Below are 18,642 nucleotides of genomic sequence, written 5' to 3'. Positions count from 1 at the left end.
CCCGTGAGCCACGGCCGCTGAGCCTGTGCGTTCGGAGCCTGTGCTCCGCAACGGGAGAGGCCACAACAGTGAGAGGCCCGCGTACCGCAAAAAAAAAAAAAAAAAAAAAAAAAAAGTTCTTGGGTGAAAATGAAAAATGTGTCTTTTATTTTACTTAAAAACTGAAGGCACTTTTTGGCCAAACCAATACATCTTTATTCTTTTCTGCTCGGGAAATTTGGTTTTATATTCATTCACTACAAGTCCTCTGACTCTCAGGAAACTAAAGATAAATAAACCTCAGTATTTTTTTCCTATCAGGCTTTTAATCTACCATGACAGTTGGAAACAGTCATTAATAATTGAGACACAATCAAAAGATTTTACAGTATGTGTGGTAAAATAATTATTTATTATAGAATTATAGAATTAAATCTTCCCCTGTAATGAAAAACAAGGACTGCACCAGTACACAAGTTTGAATTCAATAACTAGAGCATGCTTTAGGCATATCAATGAAAAAAGTTTCCTCCAAAAGCAAATTTGAAAATAAGGAGAAATGTATTTGGAGTCATTTCTCTTGTCTCACATAGTGCAATATTTTCTATAATAAGTAAATCAGGTGCATGGTAGTACTTTAATGTCAATATTTTGATTTTCTTATTTTTTTAAGACTGGATTTAAACTCTTGATATAAAGCAGAACTTTAATTTCCCTTGTTTCAAACACAATATTGAAAGGTCACTTTCTAGCTTTAAAAGTTTTAAGAAACTGTCTTATAGGCTTCAAAATCAAATTTCCGGTCAGTATGGTACATTTTCATCGGGCAGGCACATATCCTTTTTTACGTGTTGTAAGAGAGATTATTATTAAGAGCTTTTTGTCGCTGTTTTCTATGTTTTAGGTGGTAGATCTTCAGAAAACTCCAACAAATAGATAAAGAGAACATTGCATGCTTTCATGAAATATACTGTTTGCATTAGTTGTAACAAAATCTCTGACAGAGATTCATAAAAGATCTAGAAAGTTTTTCATTTTATTAATCTCAGATTTATCATCACAAACTAATTTATTTTTATCACTGCTTCCTAATTAGTAAAGATGCCTACATTCAGAAAGATGAGCATTCTCAAGCGGACAACTCTGTTCCCGAGACACATGGCAGAATCAAAAGGGAGCTATGCCAAAGCAAGTGTCATCAGTGAATGAGGCTTGTGTCAGACCAAGTCCAGAAAACATTTCTTCTTCTCTCTAGTGATCAAAAACTGTGGAAACTTTTGTGCCCAAAGAGACATGGCTGAGCATTTGACTAAGGAGCCAGGGTGGCTTGAGGGCCAGGGCTGAAAAGCTGCGTGTGACAAAAGACAGAGCGCCCTGGGGAAAGTGACATGGCCACCCTCTGGATTGTGGCCTGGTTCCAGCTGGGCCCAGTGGACCTGGTCTGGCCTTATTTTAGCACTGGCTTAAAGGATTCCAGGAAAACCTACTTAGTCCAAATTCTTTGAGGAACAACAGTTGGAGTCTAGGCTCACTGTCGACTAATTTGAAAATCTCAGATTAGCCTCAGAATAGACTTCTAATCAAGACATATTTATTGAATCCCTATTACATGTTTCAAGGCCATCTAATTTCAAATTTCCCCCAAACTTCGTTTATGTATTACTTCATATCCACCTACAGGAAGTTAGATATCTTTAATGGTAGGTCAAAGAGATCAAAACTCAAAGAATAAGGCATTGTTCCTCTTACCCCTGGCAAAGCTACCTACCCTTCATTAAAAAAAAAAAAAATCATTTATTTATTGTTCTTTAAAATCTCCAAATATTGCTATTACATGATTTTCTTCATAATGCTTTTCAAAAACCTTTTTCTAAACTTTAATAAAATTCTCCTACTTAGGAAATTAGGAACTGTTTGTGTTCCAAAGCTTTCCTTAGTCCAGAAGACACAGGAATCATTTCCATGTGTGTTGCTAAAAACAAGACAACAGGCCCCAAATGGAGTCCCTTATGCTAAACTCTCCATCACCAAACGGAGATTTAATTACAATTTCGGCTCTTCTAGAAATGGAAGCTTAAGCCAGCCAATTGGGAGGTGCCTGTTCAGCATTAGTTAGGTAATGTGCCTAACAGACTCCCACCATACCCTAAGAGAAAGATACCTTGCAATAGCCAATCCACTTTTTTTTGCCTGGTATAATAACTTCCTTGTTCCTGCTTCCTTCTACCCGTAAAAGCCTTTCACTTTGTATAGCTCCTCAGAGCTCCTATCTGCCAGACTGGATATTGTCTAAATCACGAATTGTTGAATAAAGCCAATAAGATCTTTAAAATGTATTCAGTTGAGTTTTTTTAATAGTGTGGCCTTTAATTTTGTCAAAATTAGTATTATGATTACTGTTAGTTTATAAGAAACATCAAATATTTATTGGGAACATCAAATAGTTCCTGAGAGAAGAACCCAGAGTAGAAAATTATCAAGAATATCAAGAGAAATGAGTAGAGAGAGCACCCAGTTCCTCTTGAAAGATGAAACATCCTTCTAAAGTTCTTTCTGAGCGCCACTGCGATACCTACTAACTTCATTAAAAGCACTAAAAGAAGACTTATGGTGTTATTTCACGGCCGTGATTCCAGATTCCACTGTTCGGTCATTCCCTCTTATCTCCCCATCTCCACTGCTCTATGTCTGAAAACCTGGAATTGGTCTGGTGATTTTCAAGGTAGAGAGGACTCAGGAATAGCTCATCTTTGGAAGTGTAAGAATTTCCCAAGGATTAGAACACCAGAACAGAACTAGTTTCCACTGGATTTAAATATTACTTCAACTCTTCACGACAAATTTTGAGTTAACTTGAAATGGATTAGCTGCAGGCTGCGTATACCCGCTTTCTCTGAACGTTAATCTGCATATTTATTGGTCCCCTATGTGTTCGAACCTCTGAAACAAGCATGAAATAAACCAAAGATTCATAACTCAGAGGTAAAAGGACTAAAATTTCCTAAACCCCAGGGATTGTTCTCAGTAGTTAGGCAGTAAGTATGCCTTCGGTCTAGAACTTCTAAAGTTGTTTTGGAGGATGGCCCCAGCTCGGTCATGGCCCATTTCGTTTTGCATGTGAAGAGTGCAAAATTCGCCGCCGACTGGGAGTACGAGCTCAGAGACTCAAAACCCACAACTGGTCAAGGGCGGGTCCGCACGCGGCTGCGCGGGGCGCACGGTGCGGGCGGGTCTCTTCGGCTCCCCGGCCTCCGGGTTCGAAGCTCCGGGGTCAGCCCTGCCCCGGGCTCCACGCCCGGGAGCGGGTCCGAGCCGCTAACTTCGGGCCAATCAGCGCGCGGCGTCCCCGCGCCCGCAGCGTCCCGGCGCCCGCAGCGCCCGGGCCCGCGCCCCCCACGCCCCCGCGCCAGCAATGGCAGCTGCGGCCTCGGCGGCTCCGGGCCGAGCTAGACCCGGGACGAGGAGGGGCTGAGCCGCGGGGGATCCTGGAATCGGCGGGGAGGTGGGGATTCTGGGAGGAAAACTCCATTTCCTCCTTCCCCGCCGGCCTCTCCCCTCCACCCCGGCACCCCAAATTTCCATGTGTCGCCTCCCGGGCGCAGAGCGCCGGTGTTAAGCGAGGCGGCGGCCGCAGCTGGGAAAATGCTTGGCATGTACGTGCCGGACAGGTTCTCCCTGAAGTCCTCCCGGGTTCAGGACGGGATGGGGCTCTACACGGCCCGCAAAGTAAGAAAGGTGGGTGACCCGGCGGCGGCCTGCGCGCCTCTGCTCCCGCCGCGCGCCCTGCGCCTCACGGGCTCGCCCGTCCGCCGGGCCGGGGGCTCCGCGGGCTTCACTCGCGTCGCCCCTCGCCGGGCCGGCCGGGAGCCCCGCGGGGAGGCTAGGGCGGCGGGGGATGGCCTTCGCCCGCCGCGCCTCGCGAGCGGGCAGCGCCACGTAGGTGTCGGCGGGGCGCGCTCTGCAGCCGGCCGGTCCAGAGGCGGAACTGCCGCCGGCCGCCCTGCGGCAAAATGTCTTTCCTCCCCTGCAGGAAGTGAGTCGGGATGGAGCCTCCCTCTTCGTCGGCTCCGGGAGTGGGCAGAGGCACGCGTGGGCGGGTGTCTTCCCAGGCGCGCCCGAGCTCCATCGCCGCCTTTTTTCCTGTAGGGAATGCCTCACTTTCCCTGTGGGGATTTCGGGGAGCTACCCAGAGCGCAGCTCAGCGTAGGCCTTAGCATGTCATTCAGACACCCCGCAGTTCTTTCCTTCCTTCCAAAATGTGTAAGGTGAATCCTGGGAGGTGCCAGCTAGATAATGCATGAATCGTTGAACTTTTTTCCCAGCTTTTCTGGATTTTCCTCGGATCTTTCCTTCCAGAGATTTAGAGACACGTGAGTAGGACCAGCACATGGCAGTGGCCCTAGGGAACGGCCTGGAAATGTTGGATGTTGAAAGCAAAGGCCTAGGAGGAGAGATTACTGGACAATACCAAGTCTTTGGATTCGATGAGGCCTGTGTTATAGCCGTTTCAAAGGATGTGTGAAATCTGAAATCACGGAGGCAGTGGTGAAATGCCCAGGGTCATGAGAGCCAGCGTTTACTGAGCAGATACTTGGTGCTAGGGCCCATGCTTGCCGCGTTACTTCTGTTAGCAACTTCACTGGCACTGCACTCCCGTGAGAACAGTCTTAATCCTCTTGTAGGAGAGGAGAAAGCAGAAGTACTTGGAGGTTAAATTTCCTGCTGAGTTAGTGAGTTAGGCTTCAGACCCATCGCTTCTTCGTCCAAAGCTCATGTCCTTCCCAGATCTGTTTTTGCCAGCTTCCCAGCACCCGTTACCCCCACTGTGTAGGGGTGAGGTTTGGGTAGGAGCAGGTTTTTTCAGTTAAGGTGGGCTAACAAGAGGTTCACAAGATGCACCGGAGACACCAGGATGTCTTTCATCTGAGTATGAGTCTTTCCCCACCCCGTCACCTAAGGAGCAGGTGAAGAAAGGTGCACAGGTGCTTCAGAAGGCCTTCGTTGACAGCAGGGTCTGTAAGTATCTTCCAGGGTAAAATCGGAAACAGTAAACCCCGTATTTACTCCTTCAAATGGGAGTTTGGGAGAATGCTCGAAGGAGAAAAGCAGGTGTAAACACTTGATCTGAATAGATGTTGTTGCCAAAAGGGTAAATGTTAAAATCAACGTTCTTTCAAAGCAGAAGTTGAGATTCTGCTTTTAATTTTCTCACAAGATATGAAAATTCCCAAATGGATTTTTCTTGAAGGTCTCAGGACTAAATGTAAGTACTTAAAAATTAAACACAGTTCTTAAACATTATTTTGTTTTATGTTTTTAATAGTAATATAGTAAAAATTGTACAAATGTAAGAATTATTAAATTATCCTTATTTTTTGCCTTACATTATTTAGGTTTTTAGAAACAGCTGGCCGATGTATGTTCTTTTGATATTTTTATTAATTCCAAATTCTTTTTCCATGAAATAAGTTATTTGGAAGTTTTAAATTATTTTGGGGTGTAGAATGAACAGCTTCCAAAATCATATATTATTGCATTTTATTATTGCAGTACTTACAGATACTTATCTTTTCGTGGTTCGTGTAAGTTCGGCATGTAAAACGCATGGTTTCATCCAGGTCACATCTAGAATGCTTACCTATAGTTCAAGTGAATATGCGGATGTGTGCAATAAATCCAAATGACATGCTATTAGTGATATAGTTTAGTTATGATCACAAGGTAATCATAACGTCATTGATCATTGACAGGTTCATTGATGCCAGAAATGACCTTGAAGTAGGCTTCAGCTCCTTTGCCTTCCAGAAGTTGAGGACAAAGCTGAAGCTGAATAGCAGATTTTAGCTCTACTGTAAAGCTAAAGCTGAATATCAGTGCATCCCTTACCAGTTTGCATATAGTTTCTCGATGCTTAAGTATTTTTGAAGTTACCTTGTACTAGCTTTAACTCTGGCCATTAATCAAAGGGTCTGCGAAAAAGTATTTCAGCAGCTCTATTAAGGACCTTACTTAAAAGTTTTTATGTTCTCTATTCTAAACAAATTTTGGAATGTATCACAGAAGTTTTATCACACTTTTATAACACATATGCTTGTATAACAATTCTGTCTTTCAAAACCAGTTGCAATTCAAGTCATCTGTTGATTTCAATTCAGAGAATCTAATCCAGAGCTGTACTGAGGTTGGGGGATTTTGCTAGACCCTCTACCCCCGCTACATTCACCATATTGATTGGGGATTCCCTTACCAATGGGATCCCTAATCCCTTTCTAGACCCACCCCTTTTTGTGTGGAGTCTCCTAGAGTAGAGTCCCTGCAGCAGAGTCACCTAATTCCCTGGCTCCACCTTAGTCCCACTCGGTGTTTCCTTGGCAGTTGTCCTTTTTTGTAGGCCTGGTGCTGCTGCTGCTTTTTTTTTCTTCTATAAAATCTACACAATGACAAGAAGAAGGAACGGGAAAGACTTCTTTTTCTTTTCTTGCCATTATGGAAAGTCCTTTCCTTTTCTTGCCGTTATGGAAGTTTAGAGATTGCACGAAGAGAGGGTCATCTGGTAGATATTTCTGTGTGAGCCATTATTCTTGGAGAAAGAGTGGATGAGAGTCTGCTGGAAAGCCCTAGAGTAGAAAAAGGAGGCCTGAGTTCATTCACATTTATACACATTGCAATTTGCTAATGATAAGATAAAAAATAATACAAAATAGTAGATTTAACACTTTAGCATGCCAGACCCTGTTCTAGGTGCTTGCCATGTGTTATCTCATGAGCACAGTTTAATGTTGTAAAAAAGATGTGGAATTCTAGGTAACTGTGCAGATTAAAATTAATGTTAGGTACTCAAAGCTAATATAGGAAGTATACATACGCTGAAAAGTTATGTAAACATCTCACTACATTACATTTTTTATATCATGACCATATTTTTCATTGCCAGCTTATATGATTAACCAGGCGGTGGTGTGTTTGACATTGTGTTTGAACTCAGAAAGTGGAGAGGTAAACCATAAGATTTCTTTGAGCTCTCAGATTCTGTGATTTTATGGAAAGGGTTAAGGTGGCATATATACCACTACCAGTCTTCGTTTCCTTGAGGTTTGTTGTAGGCTGTTGGTTTTTCTTCCCCTCTGACTTTCAGTCATTTGGTCTTTCAGGTGTGGCAGTACTGTGCTAGGCCTTGGGGATACAGACGGGTGCAAAACAGACAAGGTCTTTGTCCACATGGAGCTTGTGTTCTTGTGTGGGGTGAGACGTAGCAAACAGGTAAAGAAAGGGAAGATTTCCAAGACAGTTGCAGCATGTGTTAAGTGAAAGAAATAAACGGGGTGATGCATTAGAGAATGAATGGAGGTAGAGCCTCCTGGTGGAGCATTGATGAGGCTCAGGTCCCTTGATACACACCAGTCACAGTGAAGTGACCCCACTGGGGTAGCTCAGTTCCTGGCTTCCTTCCCTCTCATCCCTGTGCCTTTTTGCCTTGGGGACTCCCGAGTGGCATCCTGTGCCCTTGAACCCTAGGGCAGTCTCCCATTACACTTTATACCCTTCTCTTGAACAAATGCAGGCTCCTAGTGCAAACTTGCCAAATACCCTAGGATCTTATCCACAGTTTCTTTTCAGGGCACAACTTCTTGGCAGCACGGAGGCATTAGTTTCCTATTGCTGATTCCAAACTACCACACATTTAGTGGCTTAAAACAGTACAGATTTATTATTTTATGGTTCTGGAGAATATAAACCTAAGATGGGTAGGCAGGGCTGGTTCCTTCAGGAGGCTCTAAAGAGAGAGTTTACTTTCTTGGCTTTTAGAGTTTTCTAGAGGCTGCCCACGTTCCTTGGCTCATGACACCACATCATTCTGACCTCAACTTTGTCATCACATCTCCTTCTCTGACGCTGACCCTCCTGCTTCCTCTTACAGGGACCCCTGTGGTTAGACTGGGGCCACCCAGGTGATGCAGAGTAACCTCCCCAGCTCAAGGTCACTAATGCATTCCCATCTGCAGAGTCCCTTTTACCATGTAAGGTAACAGACAGATTCTAGGGGTTAGGATGTAAACGTTTTCCGTGGGCCATCATACATCCCACCACAGCTCCAAAGTATAATTCTTCCTTGTCTGCATTGTGTGGAACACTTCACAGTGCATCCTTCCTCCCATACTGGCCCCAATAAAATGTACGCATTCCAGATCTACCACGTTCATTCATGACTCTTCTGCCTCTTCAGTGTTGATTCTAGCAGAGGTCAGCGAGGTTGGCATTCGTGCAGTAAAGCCTGGGTGAGTGGTTCTCTCATAAAGAGGAAGGGAAAATATGTACATGAGAAGTAGAATAGGAGATGATAGATTCTGATGGTGTTGTGAATGATGGTGTTTAAAAGAACTTCGGGGGAATCCAGCTTGCACCTTCTCATCCTACAGATGAAGACATTGAAGCCCAGAGAAGCTTTGCCTGGCATCTTGCTGCTCACAGCTGAATTGCAGGCTCCTATTCCTTCCACAATACCATCTCCCTCTCCCTCCTTCACGCCAAGGCGGGCACCTTGATTCTCTTTGAGGGATTTGTAGCAAAGACATTTGATGAGGTAAAATCCCAAGAGAAAAATAACTGAAATAAGGGTTTGAATCTGAGTTTGTGAAAATACAAGAAGCTATAAAAAAGAGGCAAGTTGTTTAGGGTTAGAAAAACATATGGGAAAGAGAAAACCCCAAAAGAAAAGTAAGTAAAAGCATAGAGGAAGAATCACCATGCATAAATTTTAATTCAAGAAGACTAGATTTTGTGGAAGAAGGTGTTTTGTTGATCCACTCAGAAGGTGACTCTCCTGAAGAAATAATGAGTCTTTACACTGTGGCTAAAATTCTGCCAGTAGATGTTTGTTTACAGTTGCTGGTGGCTGGTGATAGCTAATCTGCAAACATAATCAGAGGGAAAATAATCACCAACGATGCCTGCCATATGTGCTATCTCTTTTCTGTGTTCACACATTTACACTCCACAAGAGTGACTCAATGCAGCTTTGTATTTCCTGGTGTTATTACAGATTCAGATTTTGTTTTTTGTGTGTGATTATAACAGCTACAGTTAATTCTTTCAACAAATATTTTTTGAGCAGTTGCAGTTGTTAGGCACTGGGCTAGTTGCTAGTGACAGAACGGTGAGTGACAGAACAGTCACTGGATGTGTTACACAGTTTGTATTTCAGCCCTACAACAAGTCTGCGAGGTGGCCGTTGTTGTCCTTGTTTTATAGATGAGGACACTGATTGTGAGGAAGGTTATATCACAGGGGGATTAATCAGAATTGGAACCCAGATTCTTCCATACATCCCTTTCACTAAAAAAAAAAAAACAACAAAAATTATTTTTCAATATACTGATAAAATGCTACATCCATGCTTATTTCCATGAGTACAGACACATACCTATTCACACACTTTAAAAAAGTTATTTTACAAAAAGGAGAAAAGAGTATCATTCAGCAGTATCTCCTAGAAATCCCTCTAGGTAATCTGCTTTAGCTCTAATTTATTATTTTTAATAACTGAACATATTCTATGCAGAGGATATGACATAATTTTCATTTCTTTGGGTCTTGTTTTACACAGTTATTAAGTAAATGTTTATTACCAAGATTTGTACCAGCTGTTTGGAATACAGTAGTGAACAAAATAGAGGTAAACCATAAGATTTCTTTGAGCTCTCAGATTCTGTGATTTTATGGAAAGGGTTAAGGTGGCATATATACCACTACCAGTCTTCGTTTCCTTGAGGTTTGTTGTAGGCTGTTGGTTAGAAAAGTCTTATACTGTGTTAAAATGTGATAAGTGCTGTAGAAAAGAAAAAGTAGAGCTGGGTATTGTTGACTTGGCAGACTGTGTGCGTTTGTGGGAGGATGTTTTTCTACATAGGTGGTTGGTCCAGTTAATCCTCACTAGCCGGGAAATTTGGGCAATGACTTAAAGGATGGGAGAAAAGTAGCCAAACATTTCTAGGGCAAGAACATTCTAGGCAGCAGTTAGAGTAAAGGCCCTAAGATGGGCGTTTGCCTGTTGTGTTCCAGGAATAAGGAGGCTTGTGAGGCTGGAATGGACTTACCGAGGGGCCGCGTACTAGGGGAGGGGGTCAGAGAGATAGTGAAGAGAAGGGTACCAGGCCTACATTTCTTAGGGCCTTTTGGGGCATTGTAAAGCCATTGGCTTTACTTTGAGTCGAATGGGGAGCCACTGCAGGGTTTTGAGCAGAGGAGTTACATGACCTGACTTGAGTTTATCAGGATCACCCTGATTGCTGTGTAGAGAATAGTTGACCAAAGGGTGAAGGTGTAAACTGGGAGACTTATTAGGATTCTTTTGCAGTAATCCATGTGAGAGGTGATGGTGTCTTAGACCAAGACAGTGGCAGTGTTGGAAGTGTAGTTTGAAGATAGAATATGCTGATGAGATAAGGGGAAGAAAGGGAGGATGATTCCAAGCGTTTTAGCCTGAGAAATTGGGAGGATTGGTTTGTCAGCCAGCAACTGAGATAGGGGAAGATTTTGGTGCAACAGGTTTAAATGGGGAAGATCTGCAGTTTGGTTTAAGGCATGTTGATTTTGACAAGTCTGTTAGACAACAGATATCAAAAAGGCAGTGAGATATAGTTGTTATACCGGCAATTGCTCCTTCCCATCCTTTATGCCATCATTTTCATCTATTTTGTGTGTTATAAACCTTACAGTACATTTTTACTATTTTCCCTTCATACTATCAATTATCTTCTAGAACAATTAAAAAGTAAGGCAAATTGTGTTATTTACCTTTATTTCCATCTCTGGAGCTCTTCATTTCTTTGTTTTGAGTTACATTTCTGTCTGGTATCATATTCTGGTACCATATTCTTTCAGCATTTCTTGTATCACAAGTCTGCTGGCAATGAATTTTCTCAGCTTTTGTTTTTCTAAAAAATATTTTACTTTATTGTTTGAAAGATATCTTCTCTAGGTTGACAGGTTTTTGTTTTTTTTCTCATTACATTGAAGATATCACTTGTTCTTTTTTTTAGTTTACAAAGTTTCTGACAAGCAGTCTGCTGTAAGTTACATTCTTCATGCATAATCTTTTTTCCTCTACTTTCAAGGTTTTTCTCATTTTCTTTGCATTTTAACAGTTTGAATATGATGTCTTTAAAAGTTTTTTAAAAACTTGCTTTTTTATTTTATATGTGGTTTGATGTCTTTTATCATTTTTGGAAAATCCTTAGCCATTTTCTCTTCAAATATTACTTCTGGCATAAGCTTTCTCTCTTCTGGGACTCCAATTACATGTATGTCAGACCAATTGATGTGGTATTGTCTCACAGCTCTTACATTCTTTGTTCTGCTTTCTTTTTCTTTTTTTTCTTTTCCCACTTTGTGTTTGTTTAGGTAATTTCTGTTGCCTTCAAGTTTACTGCTGCTTTTCTCAGCTGTGTTAAGTTACCTGGTGAGTCTGTCAAAGGAATTCATTTTTGAAACCATGATTTTTATATCTAGCATTTTCACTGGATTCTCTCTTACAGGTTCCATGTCTTAGCTGATATTTCCCCTATGTTCTTGCATGTTATCTGCCTTTTCTAGTACATTCTTTAACAAATTAACCATAGTTATTGTTAAAAGTCCTTGTCTGATAGTTCTAATGTCTGTGTCATTTCTGCATCTGATTCTGCTGATTGCTGTGTTTCTTCAGAATTTGCTGTTTTTTCTCATTTCCGTGTATGTTTTTATTTTTGTATTTTTGACTGAATGCCAGTGTCATGAGTGAAACAATCAGAGTGTGGTAAATAGTATTTATGTTTGGAAATATGCGCATTTTTAATTTTGTCAGTCTGTTTAGTGTGGGAGTTTGGGTCAACCTAGTTACGAGATAAGGTGGGTTTGCATTATGTTGTTGTTTTTGTTACTTTCGGTGCACCACAGGCTTCAGATTCTTCTAGAGTTGCCTTGTGATTAGGGTGGTGGCTGGGGTGCTCCAGGTTTTTCTCAGTGTCTCTATTCTACTCTCAGCTTTCTTCTGTCCCTGAGTGTCTGCACCGTAGTGGGGTTCTCTCACCAAGTTGTCATGCTCTTGTCCTTCCCCCATAGTAGACCGCTGTGTTATTTGAGGTCTGTGTTCTCTCTGTTCTCTGTCTTGGTCCAGCTTCCCTCTTATCTAGGGTTTATCAGCCTGAGCTCTGGGAGTTGAGTTTCCATAGCATTCCTACCTCTCTTTCCCGTAGGAGCCAAACTTTTGTCTTGTATCAGCGATTAGTTTTTTTGTGGGAGAGTGTTTCCTGTCCCTCACCCAATGCTAAGAATCCTTTGAGGTTGTGGTATGAATTCCTGAGCCTGTACTGCTTCCTTCAGCAGCATTTGATCTTTATTTGTATCCTGGAGATGACAGAGTTTGCTACGTTCTTGTAGTAGCTAAAGGCTTCTCCTAATATAAGAGAAGGATAAGGGCAGGAGGTATGGGGTGTTGTGCATTCTTGCAGCGGCTGCTGTTTTCCTTCTGCACCACTGAAGGAGTCTCTCTGTCCTTCTTTCTGTCCCCCAATCTTTCTTATATGGGGAGGCCCTTGGAAAAGAGTCTGTGTGTGTGAACTCCCCTTGGGTCTGGGGCTTCCAGTGGTTCTGTACAGTCAAGCTGTCTCACATGCATTCTTTAGCAAACTATTAAAATGTTAATTGATTTCTTACTTGCTTGTGTGGTGGCCGGCAGCTCCTCCTTCTGTGATCCACCATAGGTAAGCCAGTGCACTCAAGAAAAGTTATGATTTTATAGTTTATCAGACTTTCTTACTGTTAGGGTAGGAGTGATAGTCTTTCTAAATCTTTGATGGATATTGAACTTAGAAAGTTTTAAGATTAATGGCATTTTCATTTATTATTTTTTATTACTTAACCTATCTGTCCAATTTTGAAAGGTATTTTAAAATCTCCCACTCTAGTTCTTCTTGCGTTTTTAAGATTTCTATGCTACTGGTTTCTCACTATTCTTTGTTCTTCATAAATAACATAACGTTATGCTTTATTCTGTTTAGTGCATTCAGCTGTTAATTTAACCTTATATGGTACATTATTGCCTTTCTTTTCTTTGCTTTTATCTGTATATCTTTGTCTACTCATTTTAATTTGCTTTTTATCATTTTGTTTTATCTTTTTATAATCATGTTAACTAGGTTATATTTCATATTGCAGTATTACAATCTCATTTAATAAGAGAATTTAGCCTTTTCATATGTAGTGTAATGACTGATATAACTGATTTTTATTCTTGTCATCTTTACACTCATTACTTATTTTATATTGTTATAACTTATTTTGAATTTTCCTTATTTTTGCTGTCTGTTCAAGTCACTATTCATTGTTTTCCCCCCTCTTGTTAATTTATTAGTTCTACTCTTCTTTTTCTTTAGTGATTTACTTCTTCTTCCCCTCTTTCATAATCAGATGCACAAGATTTTTTTATTTGATAGCTAGAGCCTTAACCATTTTCTCCACAAAAAATATGATTTCTTCCACAAGATGTTCGTTTCTCTATTAGTTCCCTCTTCTCCTTTCTTCCTGCCACCACTCAGCGCTCCCCCCAACCTCTGCCTGCCCTGCAACTTTGGGGATGCTTTTATCTTCCTGCCTTTCTTCCCCCCAGATTCCTGAGTTTTGATGAAATGGTGTGTTACTTAATAGAATTTCTTTTAAAAGTTTATCCCTTGTTTCAAGAGTTGTTATTTAACTTGTATATTCTGCATACCCATGTGTGTATATACACCAGCTATTCATTTTCTTCTAATTTTTGTCCTTTGTTCTGGTTAATTTGTTTAGTTAGAGACTTTTTATGGTTCTTTTTCTCATTAAATCATGTGGATAATATTCTTTCTGAATCTGTGTATATCATCAAGTAGCTCTCCTTCCCATCTGACTGTAAAGGATTTCCTGACTGGGTAAGTGATTCTCAGGTTGTTGTATTTCTCTTTCAATTTATTCTCTAAAAATATTTAACTAGGAAATTATGTATTTTTCACTTTTAAAAGTTTTTTCTTTTGAGTGCTGTACTTGAATCTCCTTAAATTCTCTTATGTAATTGACATATTCCAATTAATTAATTAATTAATTAATTTTTTTTTTGCCCCACCGCATGGCTTGTGGGATTTTAGTTCTCCGACCAGGGATTGAACCTGGGCCCTCGGCAGTGAGAGCGCGGAGTCCTAACCAATGGACCGCCAGGGAATTCCTGACAGATAATTCCTTTTAATTAAAGTACTCTGTCTCCTACAGATGTTCTGTTTTACAGAGTATGGATATTATTTTTCTGCTTGGTCTCCTTCATAGGCAGCTGGGCCCCTTTTTACAGGCAATTTGCCTTGCTTGTTTATCGAAGCTCAAGACTGGTTATTGAAGAACACTCTGTGGTATCAGTCCTTCCTCGTAGGCGAAGGGGTCTCTATTGTCATGGGCCTGCAGTGACAGATAGACTGTCAATTCCCTGTTGGCTTTCTGGTCTCCTTGCACTTTCCTGGGCTGCAAGGATGGGAAGGACTGTGGGCTATGGCCCCAGCCTTCTCTGCCTTTCAGGTTCTTCTCAGGATTCCCTAGTTACCAGTCCTCAGCACTCTTCTGCTGTTTTTCAGTTAATTACTCAGCCCACTTTAGAGAACGCCTCACACCAGTTCTGTGCCAGAACCTAAGGCTTCACTTATACACAGTTACCCATACATGCTAGTAGAAGTTGTTTTGCTCAAGAGAAGCAAGTGGCTTAGAGTTGGGGTTAAAGGAACAGGTGCTGCATTCAGGTCACCATATTCCAGAATCACTTCTCCTTCACAACTCTCCTGCATTTCCCATTTCATATTCATATTATAACTGATGAATTTCATAAAGAATAATTCTGCTATATCCTGGGCACCAGTGCATTTTTTTTGCCTGATATTTGCTGTATCAGCTCAGAGTAACAGAGACTACTGTAGTAATCTAAAGCTTGGGGGTTATGTTCTCTCTATAACAACGTGGGCATTTGCTGCTATCAGTTCAGTGGCTCAAAATGTCAGGGTGGAAGTCTTTGCAGTTCTCTCGGCCTCAAAATGGCTCCTTTAGCCCCAGCTATCATGCTTTGATTCCAGGTGAGGAGAAAGAGGAAGTAACCAAGGCATTAGGGTGTACCTCCTGACTTAGCTCTCATTTAAGAGCTTTTGTAGTAAGTTCATACAGTGATTTCTGCTTCCCTGTTGTTAGCGGTCTTCTCTATCTAAATGGGGAACTGGTAATGTCGTTTTTCTACCTGGGTACATTAGTACCCGCCACAAGGTCAGCATTCTAGTACTAAGGAGAATGGATATAGGGAAGCAACTTGTCTCTACCTGGGCAGTCATAGTAGGGAAAGAAGATTGGATATTTTTCATTTTGAACTTTTTGGAAATGTACTTTATTGATGGCCTACTTGTATTGCAAGAGCACACACATGCATAGTACCTTAGCGCTGAAATATAATTGTGTTCTAAGTGAGGACTCTAGACTCCTTCTGTGAAAAACATCATTATTTTACATATAAATGATTCAACTGCAGATTGATTCACTTGAATATAACTTATTTCATCTATATGTATATTTTTTTATTTGCTGAACCATTTCAAAGTAAATTATAGATATTATGACAATTCATTCCTCCATATTTTAGCATAAGGACATTTTCTTAAGTAGCCATACTATCATTTTAACATCCAACAAAAATAATAGTGGTTTCCTAATGTCTTTTAATTCCAGCCCATCTTTAAATTACTCCAAGTGCCTCCAGAATGTTTTTATAGCTGTTTATTTTCAAACCAGGATCCTCAAGGACCATCTGTTATACTTGGTTATGTCTATTAAATCTCTCTTTAACAGTTTCGCTCTTTCCATACCGTTTTTAAAAAAATAGCAGTTACTTTCTGAAGAGATCAAGCTAATTGTTTGTGGTGTATCTCACAATCTGAATTTATCTGATGGTTTCCCAAGGCACATTATTTAATGTTCCTCTATCTTCTGTATTTCTTCTCATCTGAGAGTTCGATATAGATTATTTTACTTTTTTTTTTGGAAACACACTGACATTGTGTATTAAACACTTCTCTCTATCCTCTGGATACTTTTTGGTTTTTTTTTTTTTTTTTTTTGGCTGCACCACATGGCATGTGGGATCTTAGTTCCCTGACCAGTGATCGAACCCACGCCCCCTGCAGCGGAAGCACAGAGTCTTAACCACTGGACCACCGGGGAAGTCCCTGGATACTTTTTATGTTGCAGAAGACAGTGCAGTTTTGGCAGCGGGAGACAGGAGGGAACATGGGAAGCACCCCCTCCCTCTCTCAATGTGTTTTATCCATGTGCGCTCTTCCTAGGTAGCAGGACCTCCCCACGCGCTGGGTGAGAGGCAGGACAAGAAGGAAGAGTTCTGTGCAGGTTCACTTGCCCTTTGGCCTCTGGAGGTGCCTGGAGAGTTTAGCAAACACTCCTGTCACATCCCTGTGGCAGACACCGGGGAATGAAGCGCTAGAATGATTTACTTCATACTGCGTTGTAGCAGAGGGCATATAATATCTGGTTTTTCCCTGAGGAATACCAGCACCGGGTTAACGTAATTTTTCCATTGTAAAGATAATTTGTGCTTAACTGGTAATCTGTGAGCTGATAGTGTATGAATACCTATTTTACTGTCAACCTTTTACCTGATGGTTTTAGCATCCATCGATAATCCTTCCCTGAATCAGTTACATTATTAGGGATTTCAAAATGGGGATTTCACGTGAATGTTCTCCTTTACTTATAAGTTAGCATTCCTCTGTAAAGAAGAGCTTTCCTTCATCGTTTGCTGCAGTCTGCTTATCCTGAAGTAGTGTAATTGTTGAAAGATAGGACAAGATGCTTAGTTCTTTCTCTTTATTAATTTTAGTAAGCTGTTACGCCAGCAAATGAGACATTTAAAAAATTGTTTTTTTCCCCTCTCTAGCAATCACTGTGGCCTTAAGAATTGATTGTTTCAATCAATTCTACTCTTGTTCTCTTTGATCCCCAAATTGTTCTAAATTTGGTCTGTGGAAGCTCTCTCTAATAGGATTTGAGAGCTGGAAGGAATCTTAGACATCAGCTAATCCAAATTTCTCCGTTCTGTAGGTGAGGAAACTGAAGCTCACACGTTTGTGACATCCTAATGTGTCACAGACAATTAGTGGCAGAGCAATGATTAGGATCCAGATCCCTGGAATACTCAGGTAGTGCTTTTCCCATTATTCTAAGAGAGATATCTGCAGTACATCTGGGTTTCAAATTCCTGCTAATAATATTAATCAAAGTGAGAGAAAATGGCCCACATGTTTGCAGTCGTATATTTTTTTGTTAAAAGTTATTGTCTAGTCCAGTGGGTCCCAAATTGAATGGATATTTATCTGCATTTTTTAGAAAGAGCAAAGAAGCACCACTGTAGGCTCAGCATTGGGCCAGTCTGAGAAGTGAGTTTGACTTGGACATTTGGTATCTACAGGTTGACTTTATCTTACAATCACATTTTATTTGATCTGCACAGAATTTTGAAAACTTGAAAATTCATTGCCAGTGCAGAGTAGCAGTGACTTCACAAACAAGTTTGAGTTGCCAGCTTCACTAAAATATTTGCAGATATCTGGCAACATTGGGCTCCCCCTGTGATAGAGCAACAGTCAGTTGGAGTTGAAAAGCTTTTTAAATGGGCGTGCGCCTCCAACTCACCTCCCGGCCGCTCCCCACTGGGTCCTTCACATGTTTGTTGTCTGATGGTGTGCTGCTTTCCTGCCTCACCTTGTAAGCATTTGAGATAGTGACTCTTCAGATTGTTAGAAGTGAAGAGCTCTTGGAAGGTGTTTTGTAATGTCGTCCCAGGTTGAAGGTAATAATGATAATGCTGATGCACATTAACAGCAAGAAAAGGGTGGAGTTGATAGTTTTTCTGCTGCTAGTAGGAGATCTTCAGCAGCTAAATCACAAAAAGTAAAACCAGTGATGATAGGAAGTCAACTAGAAATTTTTGAAATTTTCAGGAAGATAGTTTGAAACGTTAGTTTCCTTCCCACCATTAATTACGAACCTCACTTGAGGTGTTTAATATGCTCGTGCACGTGTAGATATAATTTATATTATAATGAATCCTATGAAAAACTTTAATTTTTATAGCTCAGAAATGGTCAAATACTGGCAATATCATATGGTTCAACTAAAAGAAAAAAATTACCCATGGGTGAGTGCCCTAAATCTTCCTTCCATGGGTATGTTACCCGAGCAGGTTTGAAGCCTACTGAGGCAGGAGAGGCTTACTCTTAGGTTAGACATATCATACGAAATGGTTAGTGAGCAAAGCAGTGTGTACATTAAAACTGTGATGATAAGAAAGTGCTGTTTGTATAGTAGAAATGACAGTGAACAAAGAGAGAAGGGGGTGGGTAGTAGGTGCTGGGATCTTTAGGGGAAGGCCTGGAGTGGGTCAAGTGAGTATAAAATCCTCATCTCAAACCAAACGTAAATTGTTTTAATTATCTGTAGTGTTGCTTACCACAAGTGTATGGATAAGTAAGAGTTGACTATTTATATTTTTGTAATCTTGCAGCCACAGAAACTCAAGTTTATTTGACCACATCATCCCAGTATACTCACTAGTGTATTTTGAAGGCG

At 41.0% G+C, this 18,642-nt stretch overlaps 1 protein-coding gene across 2 annotated transcripts in view; it reads left to right on the top strand.

The window, feature by feature from the left end:
- Window positions 1-3,510: 3,510 nt before the first annotated feature.
- PRDM5 (PR/SET domain 5) overlaps window positions 3,511-18,642 on the top strand; it is a 210,935-nt gene continuing 195,803 nt past the window's right edge. Inside the window, exon 1 of one of the 2 annotated variants that reach the window (XM_024119485.2) lies at window positions 3,511-3,714. In XM_024119485.2, the coding sequence (XP_023975253.1) occupies window positions 3,622-3,714 (93 nt within the window). In that variant the 5' untranslated portion in view covers window positions 3,511-3,621. Of the gene's footprint in view, window positions 3,715-4,534; window positions 4,996-18,642 lie in introns of those variants that run through there. The other variant, XM_024119486.3, reaches the window with a different exon arrangement.

Source organism: Physeter macrocephalus, chromosome 7, assembly GCF_002837175.3.
Source record: "Physeter macrocephalus isolate SW-GA chromosome 7, ASM283717v5, whole genome shotgun sequence".
NCBI lineage: Eukaryota > Metazoa > Chordata > Mammalia > Artiodactyla > Physeteridae > Physeter > Physeter macrocephalus.
The sequence above is the reverse complement of the archived record's forward strand: the minus strand, read 5'-3'. Positions and strand labels throughout refer to the sequence as shown.